Source organism: Geospiza fortis, unplaced genomic scaffold (genome assembly GCF_000277835.1).
Source record: "Geospiza fortis unplaced genomic scaffold, GeoFor_1.0 scaffold432, whole genome shotgun sequence".
Classification (NCBI taxonomy): Eukaryota; Metazoa; Chordata; class Aves; order Passeriformes; family Thraupidae; genus Geospiza; species Geospiza fortis.
In genome coordinates, this window is record NW_005054436.1 from 314,189 (window position 1) to 332,355 (window position 18,167).

The window sequence follows — 18,167 nt, forward strand, 5'->3', positions numbered from 1 at the left end:
TCCAGAGGAAGAAGTGAGTTTATGAAATCCTTGAGCAAAGGAACATCTCTGGTGCAAAGGCTGGTGATGGGTGCACCACGTAAGGCAGGGAATGTGCTGCTGCTGGCACAGAACACCTCGGGAAGGGTGACTTGGGCAGGTACCTGGCTGTGCCCGAGCCCCCAGCGCTCCCAGCTCAGCCCAAGGGAGCAGCTCCAGGGCAGGGTGGGCTCTGATGGATGCAGCTCTGAGCCTCCTCAGGCTCCTGGGGCCAGCAGGGGCCTCTCCAGGATTTCAGAGTTCTGCTGTCTCTGGGAAGGCCCCTCAGACCAGGGACTGCTGCAGCAGCTCTGCAGGCTGAGCTCCCTCCCTCCCCCAGGCAGCTGCTCCCGTCCCCACCCCAGTGCTGGCAGCCCCAAACCCTCACTCCTCTGACAGCTCCGAGTTCCCAAACCTGGATAAATTAACTCAGCACTGACTCCGTGGCCAGCTCAGCTCATGGGCCACGTTTTGGGCTCCCCTTCCCATGCACGCTTTGGAGCCTCTGCTCTCTGAGGAACTGACAGCACCTGGCCCAACCAGGCCACCCTCCGCCCACCCTCATGGAGCAGAAAGGTACAACAAAACCACAAGGATCCCCCGAACAAAACCACACCAAGAAAGAACTAGAACAAAGAATTGTTTAATCGCTTAACCCTTTCTCTTCCAGGGACCAGAGAAACAAGTTTTCTGCTCCTTCTAATGAGGGCAGTAAGGCTCGTGTGTTACCTCTACAACTGCAGGGGCAAAGTTTACGAGATGATCATCTTTAGTACTCAAAAAAGCGAGAAGCAATGGTCACCGCAACACTAAGAGAATCCTAGAGTCTCCTAACGGAGAGCCCATTGCTAGAATACAAAAATAAAGGAGGCATCCCTGCATATCCCAGGCTAGAAAGAGTTAACCAGAAAGAGCAGGAGGAAGCTTTCCCAAAGAGGGGGTTGAAGTAAACAGCAGAGGTCAATAAAGCAACATCTTCTCCTGACTTCCCCAGCATGTTTTTTTTTCCTTCACCAATAAATACAAATTCCTCGTTAACAAGCGACAAGCAGGTAATCTGCCCACAGCAAGGGGAAAAGAGGCTAGAGGCAGAGAGATTTTTCTCTCCCCTTCTCTCCTATTATTATTAATCTTCTTTTTTTTTTTTTAACCACAGCAGCCATCAAAAACAGCAACCCACTGCAGAGGCAGGGAATCTGGTTGCTTTCACACTGCAACTGGCAGGTAAAAGAGCTGCACTGTCTCACAAGGGTAAAAAAAAACCAAAAAATAGCTGCCACAGCAAAAGGTGAATGGGGAGGGAGAGGTCTGTTCTCTTCAGAGCTTTCCATCTCAGTCTCTCAGTTTAAAAATCAAAGTCTACAGACGTTGTCTACTGAAAGCTGAAAAAAAGTTTGAGTGGGAGGAGAAGAGGGAAAGGAAAAAAAAAAAGAGGATACGTCTAGTAGGAAGCCTTAAGCAAAAAAAGGAAAGGGCAGACCATGTCAGAAAGCCACCCAAGTGAGGAGAATTTTCTGCTGCCTCTGGGTTTGGAAGAGCAGCAAATGCCGGGGGTGCACCTGGCCACGCCCCCAGCCAGGTGAACGCAACAGTCACAGGTACTGCGTGAAAACAAACCAACAAACCTGCCCAGGGGCTGAGGGACACCTGGCCCGGGGCTGAGGGACACCTGGCCAGGTGAGCTCAGCTCGTCCTGCCCCCAGGGCCGGGCAGAGCAGGGGAGCTGGTCCCCTGAGGGGCTCCCCAGCACCGGGGAGCTTCACCCCGGGCCAGAGCAGGAGAGTGTCCGAGGGCACCCCCAGCCCTCCCTCTGCAGGAGCAGTGTCCCCGGAGAGATGCTGCCAGCTGCCCTCTCTGGCTCCTCAGCTCCAGGACTGTTCTGGAAGGCAGAGCCCTGGCTCAGGCAGCCCGCGCAGCTGCGCTCAGCGGTGCCTGGCAGCCAGAGGCAGCCAGGGCAGGAAAGGGAGGCCTCTCATCTTTCCACGGCAGCAACAGGAAGACCAGGGATTGCAGCACATGGAAGAACAGCACACACACATGCGCACACGCTCCCAGACACACACCTCACACCCCTGGGACCAAGGCTAACATGTTCAGACCTTCGGCAGGAAGAGACGCGAGACAGCGCAGAGCGGGTCAGATCTCCAGGGGCTCTTTGGTCTTAGTTGATAGTCCTAGAAAAAACAACCTCCAGAGGTGGTTGTAGCACAGCTGTGTAAGATCTGTGGGGTATTTAGTGTTTGGCAACTGCAAGAGGGGAAAACAGGGCTGTGTGTTACAGGAGGGGGAGGAATGGAAGTACAGTGCTGTGTTTCCAGGTGTGCTCCTGGCTGTGCAGCCAGCCAGGGCGTGGGGAGTGGGGAGAGGAAGGAGGGTTCCTGAGAGGACCACGAGTCCATCTGATGTTACACCAACAAAGAGGCAGGGAAGGCCCACCACGGCCAAGACAGAGCAGCTGGCTCTGTCAAAATGCTGCTTCTGACAACTCCAGACTGTAGCTGTATCATTCACACGGCGACAACAGCCTCAGCTCCTGCACAGGTGACATGGAGAGGAGAAAGTGAACACAGCTACACACCTTGGGCAATGGAGAGGTGCTGTCACCTGCCCTTTTCCTCAGCAGCTTTAGCTACACAAATCCTGGGCCTCTGATCCAGCCTGTGCCCATTGCTGTCACCTCCCTGCACGGGCTCAGGGACCACAGGAGGGAGTCAGAACTGGGCAAGCTCATTCTGCCCCGTGGAGCTGCACACACCCAGTGCCTTCACTGATCACTCAGCTACGACAGGGGCACAAACCAGGCAACCTCCAGTCCTCAATACAGCACAGCTACATCTGCTGACGTGTCTGAGATGGAAGCCAGAAGAAAGATGTTATGGGACAAAACAGGTGTTTCATGGCCAACAGCCATAAACCAGGGGCCTCTAGACAGGCTGGTAGCACAGTCAAGCTTTCAAAATCACTGCAGTAAATTCATTCCATAACCCCTGCCCTAGGTTTGTATTTTATTCAGGAATTTAACATCCCCCCCTGCAATGCAGGCAACAGCCCCTGTACCAGATCATACAGCAGCTCTGGAAAAATAATCACCAGTTACACTGCTCACAGACAACTCAAAGACCCCTGTTGGGACTAAATTCCACTAAAGGCAAACCCCGAACTGCACTGCCATGGAAGAGGAGGAGGAGGAGGAGGTGATGGTTTAGAGACGGCCGCTCCTGCCCCCGCCAGCTTGTCCTACCCTGTGCATAGTGCGAAACAGTGCAGTCATTCACCAGAGAAAGTTCAGGACCAAGGAAACTCGGTTCCCTTTCAGCCAAACATTTAGAGGAAGGAGAGGCAGTTCTGTTTTAGCTGGGCCGGCACTGGACCTGCCCCTCTGAGCTGTCTTCATCGTCTGAGCCTGCAGCCCCAGCGCTGGTCAGTCCCGTGATCCTGTAGCCCATGTTGAGCAGCATCACCTCCAGCGGGTCCGCGTTCATGCGCCGCTGGTTGGCCTGGGAAGCACCTTCCATGTCCACCACCACGCGGCCATTGAGCGTCTCACTCTGCAAGACACAGGGGCCAGCACTCAGCACCAAGAGGGGCTGCTGCAAGGGAGATCCCAGTGGGAGACACAGCAGGAAAGAGCATCCAACAACAAGGGCAGCTCTCACCTCCGGCCTGGGGTTCCAGAGCCGCACGACCGGGTCGATGCCGCTGGTGGCCAGGAAGCAGTAGCTGGGATGAGGCTGGAGACAGTTCACAATGGACTCGTCCCCCTGCAGCACACGCACCAGGTTGGTGGTTTCCTTCTCCCAGATGAAGAAGGAGCCGTCGTCCGAGCCGCTGACGATGTACTGGGCGTTGCTAGGGCAGAGGAGCAGAGCTGGGGTCACACTCCAGAGCCAGGCTCTAGCAGGCTGAGAATTTCACATGGCATCTATCATCAGCAGGCTGACACCCCTCATGCTTGCACATCCAGATAAAGCTCCCCATGCTGGCTCCCTGCATCCCCAGGAGCCCAGTTTTCAATCCCAAATGGATTTCTGAATTGCTAGCCCAACCAGGTCCTCCGTGGATCTGCTCCTCATCAGCTGCTCATGCAGCAGCGTGGGAGGAGGGTTCCTGTCAGCTCATCCCAACCCTCCAAACCAGTGCCCGTGCCATTTTATGAACAGAAACATCGGACTACTTCCACGGAACAGATCATCCTGCTGCTGCTCCCTCCTGTCCTGCACCCCTGCATACCTGCCAAAGAAATTGGCCTCTTTGATGTCAGTGGTGGTGTTGCAGTGGCCGCAGTACCGGAATTTGTAGTCGTAGCTGCGCTCCCTCAGCACCATCTCGTCCTCAGAGATGGAGTCCTTGCGGCCCGTGGCGCGCAGCCGGATGGGGCCACCCCCCTTCTTGTCTTCAGCTGCAAGGACAACACATTTCCCTCAGCACCACTGGGGCACTTCTAAGCAAAACACACGCCAGGAGACCCCAGCAGCCTCAGAGAAGAGTTAAGGATGATTCCAGCAGGAAGCAGGGCTCAGAGCATCAGCTTCCTTCCTTTCAGATTATCTCCTGGCTACATCAGACTCCTTTTATCACACTCTCACTCAAGAGCAAGCCAGGACCAGGCACAAGGAAAGAACAAGCTCAGGCCAGTTTTTGTGCACAGCAACAATCAATCTCTCTCAGAAGTTGGAGCTTGACTTCAGAGGGGCAGTTTAAGGAGGAAGGTCCTTGTGTGCTCATTAGATTGCAGTGTAACCTTGGAGAAGCCCAGGAGCAGCAGCACTCACCGTTATCACTCTTGGAGAAGAGGGCAGCATTGATGTCCCTGTCTAGTGCATCGCAGGCACTGCTGTGTGCTTGTTCTGGAAACTTCCCTTTAAAGTCATCCAGACACTCCAGTGCTTCTGCCACGTACTTGAGCTCAAAGAGGCAGCGAGCCAGGCGGAAATGGGCCTTCAGGTGGCAAGGATTTAGGGATATGGCCTTCAAGCAGTCCCTCAGAGCATCGTAATGGTCCCCATCCCTGAGGAAAGCAGAGCGCTGCATTAGCCAGCCCAGGCAGCAACAGCAAACATTTTCCACTGCTGTTTCCCAGCCCTCATTTCACTCCACAGCTTGTTGTTTCCAGCTCTCCACACAATCCCACACCCCAGGAGCTCGCTAACAGCATTTGCTGTGACTCGGGGGCACCACCTGACCCAGCCCAGCCTCCCCAAGGGCTCAGCAGACGCCCACAGGCAGCTCTGGGATGTGACCACACCAGGCTGCCCCGCCAGCCCTGACCTGCCATTTTAAATCCGAGAGAGCAGAGCTCCCTGCTGCAGCACATTTCGGGAAGTCCTTTGAAGATGGAGGATGCAGCAGCCCTCTGGCCAGGCAGCAGAGCCCTCCCGTGCCAGGCGGGCTCCCTGTCACAGCTCAATCGTGCCCCTGTGTGGACACACGGCACAGCTCGGCCCCAGCCCCTGCAGGACCTCCCACACAAAGGGACAAACGTCTCAAGCAGGAGCCTTTTCTACCTTTACAGGGAAAATCGGTGGAGTTTTAGAAGTGAGCGTTAGAGCAGATGGACTGGTGTGGGTTTTTGTGTCCTGTTTACAGCCTGAGCTCAGGGCTGGGGCAAGGAGGCTGGCAATGAGGCTGCCTGCCTGTGCTCTGCAAGCAGGAGGGACTTGTTGAGCCCTGTGTGGTGCCCAGCTCAGGCTGGCAGGGCAGACACACCTGGGGTGCCAGCACTGAGCCTCAACTGCTCTGACACCTGCCTAAAGCTGCCTGAACAGAGTGCCAAGGCTCCATTTGATAGCTAATAATAGCAATAGTAATGATAATGTTTCATATCTGTAACCTACATGCCCCACTGTGACTGGCAGTGCCCAAGGCCGGGCTGGACAGTGCCTGGAGCAGCCTGGGATAGTGGAAGGTGCCCCTGCCCATGGCAGGGAATGCAATGAGATGGGCTTTGAGGCCCCTTCCAACCCAAACCATTCCAGGATTCTGTGCACTGCACCTACCAAGGTCCAAAACACTCCCAAGGAGAGGATGAATTCACAGAGCAACAATTCCAGATCACGTGAAACCTCTGTCAGGGAACCACTGGAAGGCTCAGGTTGGAAGGGACAACCAGAGGTCATGCAGGACACGTTCCCTGCACCATCAGGGCTCCCTACATTCCTCAGGATTGTGTCCAGTTTTTGAATATCTCCAGTAAAGGAGCCTCCACACCCTGTGTGGGCAGCCTGTGCTCTGTGACCCTCACAGTAAGGATCTCCTCCTCATGCACAGGTGAACAGGGAAGAGGTGTCTCAGTGTCTGGCCTTATTAAGGGCAGCTCCAAATCCTGCAGGAGAATGTTTTGCAAACCATCCACCCTGCAGCTCCCTCCTGTCCAGGTGGGCACAGCCCAGCCCTGCCCATGAGATGTGCAGCAGGAACATGGCTCTGCAGGGCTGCCAGGGTTAACTCAGGACACGCAGCAATGGGCCATTTTTACTCAGAGAAAGAGGGAATGCAAGCTACCTGTTAGGATGACAGACAGGTGTCACACACTTGCACACCTGACTGGGCTTTTCAACTGCTTTGCCACCCTCAAACATCCTTCAAGCTCAACTACCAGCGCTGGCAGCCCAACAGACTGGTGTGAAAATGGACATGGTGGGATGTAAAGCAGGCTCTGCCTTCTCCCTTTGTTACAGGATTGACTCAGCTTGTGCAAAACTAGAAATCAGCTCAGAACTGCCAACGTGGACTGCTGAAAGCAATCCAGAGGGGGATGCAGTTGGCTTTTAGGAGCAAAATTTCAAAGGACAGCCTTAGAAGTGCTGGAAAATATGAGCAGCATCTTAAGGGAGATGAACAAGGGGAGGTTAGGAAATTACAGACCTTCCTTTTCTCTTGCTCTGTTTTTCAGAGAATGAGGCCAAAGCAGAACCTGCAGGGTTCTGAGGGTGGCCTGTACCTGTTCCTGCTCCAGACATCAAGAACACCTCAGAGACACGTGGTGGTTCAGCCTGGGTCACTGTCTGCCTCTCCCCCTGCTCAGTGACATCCCAGCCACCTTCCCCACACTCCACAAAGTGTTCCTAGCAGAAAAGTGCCCCTTTTCTGCACCTGCAAGGTATCACCTCGGTGCTATTTAAATCCTACCCCCTGCATGCCACACAAACCCACTGTGTGTGTTTTCCACATCTTCCTGCTACCCAAAACTGTGGCAAAGCAGTAGCTGACACACTGAAAGGTTCAGATGTGCCAACACCCTTCGGGAAAAACGATTCCTATAAGAAAAATGTCATTCATGAGATCAGCACTCAGCTTCTGTGTTCCATCCCTTAATCCCAACCTATTGTTCTTCTCCTTCTGAACACTGAGGTCTTTTTGAGGCAGCTCCCAAATCTCTGCTATTGCAAAACAGCCAGTAGGCCAGTTACCAACAGTCACAACAACTGCTGGCTGCTCTTTATCTTGGCAAGAAGAGAGGAGAATTCATACTGGGGATTTCAGCAGGGAGAGGAGAAGGATATCCTCACAAAGCAAATGGAGATGAAGGACCACAGCTATTTTAAATATGTTAATGGCAAGTCATGGTACTCAGTCGTACTCTGCTCAAGGGGACAGGCACTAAAATAACTCAGCTGTATCTCACAGATGCAGCTCTGGCCACTGGTCAGAGCAGACATTACCTACTGCAGAGGCTGACAGGGTGTTTTGCAACCAGCAGGGCAGAATCTTCTGCACGCTGCAAGGATCTGCCACCTCCCCAGACCCCTCCCAGAGGTTTGTTTCCAGTCAGAGTGTGTGAGTTAACTGGGGTAACACAGGAACCACCAGGTCTGGGTGTCTGCAGTGTGAGGTACTTGGAGACAGCAGCAGCAAAGCCACCCCAGCAGCCCTAAAACAACCTCCTGTCATGGGATGTTACAAAGCACAGTCACCATTACGTCATGTGTTGACAGCAGATTTAAGAGCCCTTCTTTAATGCAAATCAGAACCACCCAAAGAAACACAGACACCCTTGGAGACATCCAGAGTGCTGTGAATCAGATGTGGATTTTGGGGTGCTTTTTCAACAGGAAAGGAGCAGGATTTCACACAGCACATCAGTAGGTGACACATTGGGCTGCTTCCCAGCTGTGCCTCCCCAGAATTTGTCCAGCACAGACTGCTGCACCACCCCTTTGTGCCAGAGGTGCCCAGCTGTGTTTCAGCCTGATGACCCCAATCCCCCCTGCCAGAGGGACACCAGGCCCCTGACCCAGGTGTCCCTGGAGTCCCCCGCAGTGGCACTGCCCCTTACCACTTGCGCTTCATGTAGGCAGCAGCTCTGTTCCCATAGAGCATGGCATTGTTGGGGGCCTTCTGCACAGCCTTGCTGTACAGCTGGATGGCCTGTGTCCACAGCTGGCAGGCAAAGGCCTCGTTGGCTTGCTGCTTGATCCTCTCCAGGTACGGGGGCAACTCCACCTGGGGGCTGCAGGGGAACAAGGGAGCAGCACAGGTGAGTTGTACGTCCTTCACTCCAGGTCAGACTCTGCAGTGCTTAGCTCCAGCTTAGCTAACGTTTGCTAGACTTCCTAATAAAAGATTCAAAAAAAGGCAGAAGGCCCTCTGGACCTCTTTTCTTAAGAGGAAAGTTTGGTTTTGACCACAGAATCCCAGAATAGTCTGGGTTGCAAGAGAATTGAAAGCCCATCCAGTTCCACCCCCTATCATGGGCAGGGACACCTTCCACTACCCCAGGGTGCTCCAAGCCCTGTCCAACCTGGCCTTGGGCACTGCCAGGGCAGCCAGAGCTTCTCTGGGCACCCTGTGCCAGGCCCCTCCACCCTCTGGCAGTCTCACTACATCAGTGTGACCATCATTTGACTGTTTCCAATTTTTCTTCATCTACAGAGACACACTCCAAACTGAGCAGTGGATATTTTAAGCATCAGACTTCACCAACAGGTCTTTGTTTCGACTGCATAAACAACATTTCCAGTGCTCTTTTAGCAATGCACAACAATGCACATGCAGAAGCATCTGAGCTCACCAGGCCCATGCTCCACAGCCCAAAATTCCAGCCCCGTTCCTGCTGCCGCGGTGGAGGGGCCATCTAGAGGAGAGGAGCTGAAACAGTCCCCAAAGTGACTCTGGAAGAACCCAGACTATCCATATATGGTATTAAATAAGTGACTTGACTTTGAACCAAGTCTCATCAGCTGGAAGAAAAACAGCCACCAAGATGTGCTGCTGCTCCTTCACCCCAAATGCATTTTGTTTTAAAGAAAGAAATCAGCAGGAGCAATAGAAGAGGCTCCATCCAGTCCCAGCTCCCATGCTAGGAATGGCAGTAGCATTCCAGTGTTGTCACAGAACAATTCTGGCTGCTTCAGCTCAGTTTGCAGCAGGCAAGTGCCCAAAAAATGGCAGAGGGAAGCAAGGTTCCTTCACCTGCCAGCCTCTGCCACTATCAACACACAATTCCTGCAGGCCAGGAAGCAACCACCACTCAGGACACTTTGCTTCCAGGCCTGAAAAATCATTTCTTAGGTTTGTCCACCTTAATTCATCACAAGAGGAAAAATCCTCACAGACAATTTCTCCCAGGATGCTCTTGCCTGGTGTGACTCCTGTTCACAGCCCAGGCACGAGAGGCCAACACAGCCCCAAGGACAGAGGCCACCTGGCAATCCAGCAACAGGGCAAGGGGTTTGCAGTTCACACCTCTGTGGCAATCCTCACCCTGTGAGAGGCAAGGGACAAAGCCCCAGAAGCCCCAGGAGGGGCAGCTGTGCCCTCACCTCACGTGTGCCCTTCCCTCGGCCAGGCGGAAGCCGTTGCTGTGGAGATGGATCCCATTGGACACTCCATTGGTTGAGGTTTTGCCATTCTGCACTTCTGAGGGTTAGAAAAAGATATACACAACCATGCTAAGCATCAGTGTAGATTATACAAACTCAGGGTTTATTTTACAGCAGGGCCAACCCAACACAACAGCCCCATTCAGAGCAGAAACAAAACTTCCATGATTCCACCTGGGTTAGATTTGTCCTCTTATATTTACAAATCTCTGCAGTGTCCTTTGCAATACAATCCTAGATCAGAAAACCAGGCACACACAAAACTAAGTGCTAAGGGAATTACCTTAGACTGATTTCAGGCCATGGTTAGAGTATCGTGGAACCTTGGAATGGTCTGGGAGGATACCAGGACCTCAACCACTCAACAGTGTGCTTAATCCTCAAGCACAGCTTTAGGCACTCTCAACTCACACACCCCCCTCTCCACAGGTCACTTCTGCCCTCATGTTTTGTCCCACCGCAGAAGGAATTTGGCACCAGGGTATGAACTGCACTGCAGAAGCAGCCCAGCAGCACCCACACCCTGCTTCATTCTCCTCCTGCACGCTGAAAATGAATTTGTGCAGTGCAGAACTCCACTCTGCTGCTCACTCCCTTTGTGACAGCATCACACTTACCCCCTGAAGTGTGGCACTTCTTTGGGAGGAGAAAAGTGTATGGTCGCTGTTTGTACGTCAGATCAAACAAATAGACCTGAGGAAGGGAAAAAAGAGCATGAGACAAGCCTGCAAAACAGAGATGCTCAAGTCAGAAATAAAAGAGGGCTCAGTAGGTACACAGTTCCATGTTTGTGTTTGCTATTTCCAATTTTCTCACTAAGAATCATTTTTATAGATGGACACACAAGGGATGGCAGCAGTAACTGGGGTGTGTCCCAGTCCAGCCCAGTTCAGAGACAACAACACTGAGAAACAGGAACCTGGTCTTACTCCACACCTGCAGAGTTTAAAAGATGCCCTGACCACTGACCAACCTGCTCAGAAAGCTTCATATTTCAATTAAGTAACTGAAATATTTCAATTAACACAATGATAATGAAGAAACCAAACACTTATTGACAGAAAAGAGGTGAGACACCAAGGAAAAGTCTCTCTAAGATGAAACCAGTATTTTCCAAGAAACTGACACGGCAGCTCTGTGAAATCCTAATTTACAGCTGTACTGGGACAGGAATGGACAGCCCAGGCCAGACCCACAGCTCCCCCTCTCCTAAAGGGAGCGAGTGCACGTGTGAGAAAGAGCTGGAGAGGACAAGCACAGTGCAACCTGCCCACAAGCAAAGGTCCTGTTTAATCCACGCTGATTAATGCTGTCAGGAGGATTTTCTCATTCCATTGATAGGCTTTACAAAAGATCCATGAATAATACCCAGAGCTTAAAATTAAAGCAATCAATATTCCAGGTGAAGGCCTTTGCTTCTCCAAGTTCCTTATTCACTATATTCTATTACAGAAGCAGTTTGATGTTTCAAGAATGAGTTATGAAATCCTTTCTAGGTCAACAAAGGTCAGTTTCAGAACTGACCTTTGTTTATTTTCTTTCCCCTCTTCCTGAGAGTGAAATGTGAATTGGAAAACCACAACAGAACGTGGTTTAACTTTGATCAGTGACAGCATAACAAATATATCCCTAATCCCAAGTATTTAGTCAGAATTAATCGGAAAGCAGTTTAAAATCCATCACATTACCCACAGAGAAGTTGCTGTACCTATTTCCAACAGCACACAGCAATGTCCAGTGACCCAAAGTGAACTTTTCTGCCTCCTTACCTGCTCCCCTCCCATGTTGACCAGGAGCTCGGTGCCATCGGGGCTGAAGGTGACGTACGTGGCCACCAGGACCCTCAGCCGGTTGTTGTAGTCTGGGAGCTTCACTGGGAGGTGCCCTGTGGAGAGGACAAGTCCAGAATTATTGGCTTAACTCTCAACTGTTGTCTCTGTCCTAGCCCAGCCCTCCCTTTTAAAGAGCAAAGCCATGGAGCACAAGCACCTACGGGATTTTCCACTTCCCGCAGTTTACGGGATCCTTCCACGAGGAAACAAAACATGCACAGGTGCCTTTTCACAGGCTCTGGGTATTAATGCCCCATCTCTGCAAGTGTCCAAGGCCTGGCTGGATGGGGCTTGGAGCAACCTGGTCTAGTGGAAGGTGTCCTTGCCCATGCAGCAAGGTGTGCTTTAAGGTCCCTTCCAACCCAAACCATTCTGTGATTCCATTACTCCAGCTTTGCACAGCCACCCCACATAACTGCCCTGTTAACAATGAGCCTCCAGAACCCAGCAAATCTCAGTTTTGGGGATTCTCTAGGATTTGGCTTTTGTGATTTGTGGCCATCTGCAAATACCTCCATCCTCAACCCCCTAATTAGGTTTCCTCAATAAAGCCCTCAGCACAAGGAAACCAAAGCTCCTAAATATTCAGCTCACACACAGGTTCTGTTCTTCAGACAGCAGATGTGTTGCATGACCAATTCAGGAGACCTGAGGAATCCTCTAGTGGGAATCATCAGGAGCAGGACTGTCAGAACTGGTCTGCTGAACATGCTGGTCTGAGATATTGTTAAAAAAAAAAAACAACCCAAACATTTTGGGGTAAAACATAGTAAATAATGAGCACTGGAGAAAAATGTCATCTAGATTGCTCAGATACTGCATCACTGATTCTTTATCTGCAGGATGAGGACAAGTCACTTCTGTGCCAAGAAGATTTTGAACTGGGACCAGTTCCAGGAAAGACTATAGAGCCCAGGCTATACCCAATCCTTCACTTTCCAGCAGGAGTGACAAAAACACATTTACACTGGACAAAAAGCAGCAAGGCTAGCTCACCTCCCCAGTGGAATAACGTGCAATTCCATGGGACATCCCATGGAAGAGCTGCCCTGGGCAGGGGTTTGCGTGTGATGGGTAACTCTGTTTCTGCACAGTGAAGCCCCCAGTGCCGCCCAGAGCAAGGCCGTACCTGCCACGTAGTACTGAGCTGCCCCGTCCGGGAGGGGCTTCTGCCGGTCACAGAACGTGTGCACGCCAGCTGAGGGACTCTGCTTCATGCTTTTCCTACAGAGAGACAAACAGCCTCAGGATAACCACAGCAGTCAGCTGCTGGAAGCCTCATCTGCACCGGCTTTTCTTGCCCACCCACGAGGACACAACTGCCCATACAGCCATGGGGTCACCAGCCTCACACCATCCCGTGCACAGAAAAAATTGAGTGAAACTTCCCAGAAAGAGGAGAGTGCTGGATCCCTGTTCCCACCAGATGCCAGCCCCAGGAGCCTGCCCCAGAGGCAGGTGCTGTTACCTGTGGTTGTGGATCATGCGGATGTCGTAGAGCCGCACAAAGGGCCCGCTGGCCCCCACGGCCAGGTAATTGTTGTCCTGGGGGTTCACTGTCAGGCACTTGGCCTCCACCAGCTGCCCACAGTACTCAGTCAGGTCTATCAGGACCTCGGAGCGTTTGCTGTTCTCCCGCAGGTCGTACTGCCTGCAAAGGGGTGGCAGTGAGGCAGACATACCATGGGATAACAGAAGCAGCAGAAGAGATTCGTGCAGTGTCCTGAGCTGGGACAGCACTCACTAGGCCTCAGTACCAGGATAATCATTAAAAGCAGATCTACAATGTGCACAGATTTATTCAAGTTCCAAATTAAACTCCCAAGTCATGACCTGTTCCTTTCCCGGCCTCCCTTTCCAGCAGTGAGGAAAATGGAGGAGCTGAGGAGAGTATTTATGACTCTTCAAGATAAACCTTTCCAGTTTCAGGAAAGGGAGAGATGAGGCTTAAGCTGTTTAGTACAGAGACGGCCTCTCTTCAGGTCTGTGCACAGCACACATTGTGATGGTTCCCAAAACCAAACCAACTGGAATTCTGTACCTGATTAAGCCATCTTCTGCTGCACTCCAGAAGGTGTTTGGCCACATGGGCGCCGTGGCAATCCGCTTCACTCTGTTAGTGTGATCTCCAAACATGTGCACGGTCTCCTTGACAGTCAAGTCATGGACGTGCACCTTGGAATCTGCAGCTCCCGTGATGAGGATCCGATCCCCCGAGTGCGGCAAGAACTGCGGCAGAGGGATTGGACACTGAGCCTGGAGCAGCACTGGGGCTGCTCACAGGGACACCCTGGCACTCACAGAGCAGGAATTCTGCTCCAGGAACGTGGGCTAACCCATGGTATTCCCTATTACACAGGTCAGCATGCACACTCAAGAGTCACCAGCTACAGCAGGACACGAGACTGGCTTCATCACACATCCCAGCTTGCTACAACCATTTCCTTCCAATTCACTGAGAGAATAAGCCTGGGATCTGCATAAACTAAGTGCAACGTTAGATTTAATCCTTTTCCCCATAATTAGAAAAATTAAACTTTTTTTGGGGGAAACTGTTTGCAGGAAAATGTTTCCTAGCAAGGATTTATCCTTTTACTGCTCAGGTTGCTGTTTCTGTTAGCTGCTCATTCCTTCTAGCACATACCTTGACAGAAAAGATGTTTGCAGTGTGTCCTGTGTGCATAGAAAGGAGTTTCTTGTGGTGCAGAGGATCCCACACAATGGTATGCTGGTCATCAGAGCCAGAGGCCAACAAGCTAGAAGGAACAGGAGACAAACATGCACCATGAATTCTTCTGCTCCACACCGTGCCCGGGTCTGTGGAGCTGTTTGACCACAGACATCCATTAAGTTAATTCAGCCCTAACCAGCCCATTTCCTCTCTTCCCTCAGCTCTCTGTTCTTGCTGCTCACCATGTACCCATCCCTTCAGCCAGGTCTAGGAGCTAAAGCAGACAAAAAACAATTCCACAGAAAGCACAGCTGACTGAAGGATCTCACCCCCATTGCAATGGGAAAACAGGAATGTTTGGTCAACAGCAAAATGCAGGGCCTCCACCTTCCCCACCACCCTGGCTGTGTTAACTGCTCCACACCATCTCTGATCTCTAGCATCCATTCCCAGGCTCCAGAGGTGCCCAGGCTGTCCCAGGGCTCGTGGGGTGAACCACAAACTGCTTTTAAAGTCATTGCAAGGGGCTCTTGGCCTTGTCCATCCATCTGGACCAAAGGAATCTGACATCTGCAACTCTCAGCTCTTTTAAGCTTAGCCATTCTCTTTCAAGCACATGAAATTTTCACTGGTAAATAATTCTGAAAAGTATCAGAGGGCAGACTTTGGACACTGTAAGAGGCATGTGCAGAAATACCCACTCTTCCTCCAATCCACTCATTGCTCACACAGAAACTCTTCATTCCACTTGGTTACTGGAAGTTGCTCTTTAGTGTCCCTCTAAAATTGCAGAGGGGTGAATTCTCCACCTCCTTCCCTTGCAGATCTGTCCCCCAGCAGCAGCTTTTAACAGTGTGGTGAAGGGGGTGGGGAAGTGTCACCACCAGCTGGGCAAATCCTAAAGATCCATTATAATCCATAATACCACTTAAGAGAAGAGAAGCAGCCTGCAATCTCCACTTCTTAGTCTGACCATTTCCCTTCTGAACTCACTAAAGGGGCATTTCTAATAATATCCAGATATATTTAACAAAATAAAGCTTCTTTTGAAGCGTGAAGCTCTACTACAGCTCAAAATTTGAGCTTGAGCTCCACTTTACTAGAAATGGGAAGCAGCTGCTTATGATAACATGACCTACATCCTACTCTTGGGAAAACCTGGGGTTATGGCTTTGCTGATTCCCCAAATGAAGCCACATACTTACTCTCCTTTTTCATTCCATTCCAGACAGTTGACACACCCAGAGTGACCCTGAGGGAAGGAGGCAAGGGAAGATGGCATTAGTCAAACTTCAGATGTATCAAACAGAGCTGTCCTGAGACAAGGACACACTGAGCTCCTCACAAATAACTTCTTCCAATAAAAGTAGGGTTTTTTATTCCATCCCTGCAAAGAATTCCACACACTTAGTAGATAAGCACCTCCAGAAAAGACAGACATGGTAGAGCAGTTGGGGTAGAAAAGGCAAAATGAAACAAATAGAAAAAGGTAGTGTTGAATAAAATGGCAGTTTAGCCTCAGAGGCTACAGCTGAAATCCTGCTGTACACACAGAAAGGTGACTTTGCTTCCAAAGCCCTTGGCTAGGCTGACAAATTACATGTACAGGCACTCTGGGAACACAGGGAAAATGCACTTTTGATAGCTCTGTTAGAAGCACCTTGCTGCTGGGTGACTACACCATCCATCTTCATCCACATTAACCAACGACTGCACCAGGAAATGGGGGAGCGTTGAGCACCATTTGATGTGGGAGATGTGACTGAAAAGGGGGACAAAATAACCCTTTTCTCCCCCAAACCAAGATAATGGATGTGTTAGAGGTTACCTCAGTTGGGTGGAGCAGGGTGTGGAGAGTTTGACCCCCAGATGGGGCTGTTCACTTAAGAGTTCAATGATCCCTGTGGGTCCCTTCTAACTCAGAATATTCTGTATAATCTTGATCTTTTCTAAGGTATGTCAGAGTGCACTACAACCTGTTCCTTAGGGATCCCATTAGAGCTGAGCACGTTGAACAGCTGACAATTGTCTTCTTCAGGCACCAGTGCTGAGATGAGGCGGTGCCCACCCTGTTAAAGGTTCTCCTCTAGGTGCACCAGGCAGTGCTGAGGTGAGGTGGTGCCCACCCTGTTAAAGGTTCTCCTCTAGGTGCACCAGGCAGTGCTGAGGTGAGGCGGTGCCCACCCTGTTACAGGTTCTCCTCTAGGTGCACCAGGCAGCGCAGAAAGCTCATGCAAGCTCTCACTGAGCTCCTGGCTCTGATGCAGTTTGGGGGACCAAGAAATCAGCAGTGACCTGATAAACCAGAGCAGCTCACACACTCCTGCAGCAAGGTGCCCCCCAGCAGCTGGTTTCCCTCTGCACACCCACCTGCAGCTCAGCCTCCAGCCCCAGGCGGCGGATGAAGGGGTCGGTGACGTGGTAGTGGCGCTCGAAGCCCAGCGCTCCCCTCTCCTGCAGGGGCAAAAGGGGAGCATGAGCACACTGAGCACGGCACACAAACACTCCTCCTGCCCTTTCAGAGAACGTTCTTCAGCTTTAAAAACCACACCAGGTATTGGGGGGTCCACAGGTCCTGTACTGTGGTAGGGGTCCACAGAATCCCAGAATGGTTTGGGTAGGAAGGGACCTCAAAGCCCACCCAGTGCCACCTCTGCCATGGCAGGGACACCTTCCACTGTCCCAGGCTGCTCCAAGCTCCATCCAGCCTGGCTTTGGGCACTGCCAGGGATCCAGGGGCAGCCCCAGCTGCTCTGGGCACCTGTGCCAGGGCCTGCCCACCCTCCCAGGAAAGAATTTCTTCCCAATATCCCATCTAACCCTGTCCTCCTTCAGCTCAAGGCCATTCCCCCTTGTCCCATCACTAAACATCCTTGTGACAACTCCCTCTCCAGTCTTCCCATCCTCTGAACATCTCCAGGTGGGCAAATCTTAATCTTTTCCCTGAACTGATTTGAAATGCTGTGTAACTCAGTGCCAGGCTCCAGCTGAGGAGCCAGAACCAGCTCTGGGAGGCCCACACTGGGGCAGAGTGAGCTGACCCGACCTGGCGCCGGAAGCAGAACATAGGGAAGAACTTGGGAATGGCTGCTATTATCCCTTGGCAAGGATTTCAGCGGGACCTCCATGCTGAGCTGCCCAGGAGAACTGTGCCACTGCAGAGCCGGTCCCAAGGCAGCAGCAGCACGGGGTGAGGAGCTGGGGAGTGGAACTGGCCAGCTGCCTCCAGGGATGGGCTGTTCCTCGGGCAGGGAGCAGAGCTGCAGTGCACAGGCTGTTCCAGAGGGATGGGAACAGCTGCCACAGAGCTGCGTCAGTACAAATGAAGGTGAAGGAAAGCAGGACAGTTGTTTCCCCTGTGATCTCACAGGGCTCACAGATGCATCAGCAGATGGCTCTGATGAAAGAAGGCCAACTGCAGAGGCAGGAATGAAGGAGAGAGAATGCCAGTCAGATTTTGGATAGAGCATCTAAATGGAGATTCTTCCCTAGGACTTGACCCAGCTGTGGTCTCACTCCATGCCACACTTGTCAACTTAATCCTTTGTCACCAGCATTTAGAGATGGGAACCCCAATGTCAAAATCACCCTGGTGGTGCCCAAAACACCACCCTGGTGGTGCTCAGAGCACATCTGCAGTCCCAGAGCACACACAGAAGTGCTGAATTCCCTTCCCAGCCCAGTGCTCAGTAATGAACTCCACACACCAAAAGCTATTTGAAGACAGAATGGAGACAGACATAAAAGGATTGGAGGCAAAACAAACCAGGCTTTTTGTAGGAGCTTCTATGACAGACTTCAAACCCCTTGATGTACTTTTGTGGA

At 51.7% G+C, this 18,167-nt stretch overlaps 1 protein-coding gene across 1 annotated transcript in view; it reads right to left on the bottom strand.

The window, feature by feature from the left end:
• Positions 1-645: 645 nt before the first annotated feature.
• The window catches only part of WDTC1 (WD and tetratricopeptide repeats 1), a 19,168-nt gene continuing 1,646 nt past the window's right edge, over positions 646-18,167 (bottom strand). The window contains exons 2-15 of the mRNA XM_005427079.3: positions 16,713-16,796; positions 15,548-15,594; positions 14,316-14,427; positions 13,713-13,900; positions 13,140-13,322; positions 12,801-12,895; positions 11,609-11,724; positions 10,457-10,532; positions 9,780-9,876; positions 8,294-8,467; positions 4,791-5,026; positions 4,249-4,417; positions 3,675-3,867; positions 646-3,566 (exon numbers count right to left, since the gene is read on the bottom strand). Of these exons, the coding sequence (XP_005427136.1) occupies positions 3,369-3,566; positions 3,675-3,867; positions 4,249-4,417; positions 4,791-5,026; positions 8,294-8,467; positions 9,780-9,876; positions 10,457-10,532; positions 11,609-11,724; positions 12,801-12,895; positions 13,140-13,322; positions 13,713-13,900; positions 14,316-14,427; positions 15,548-15,594; positions 16,713-16,796 (1,968 nt within the window). The 3' untranslated portion in view covers positions 646-3,368. The remainder of the gene's footprint in view (positions 3,567-3,674; positions 3,868-4,248; positions 4,418-4,790; positions 5,027-8,293; positions 8,468-9,779; positions 9,877-10,456; positions 10,533-11,608; positions 11,725-12,800; positions 12,896-13,139; positions 13,323-13,712; positions 13,901-14,315; positions 14,428-15,547; positions 15,595-16,712; positions 16,797-18,167) is intronic.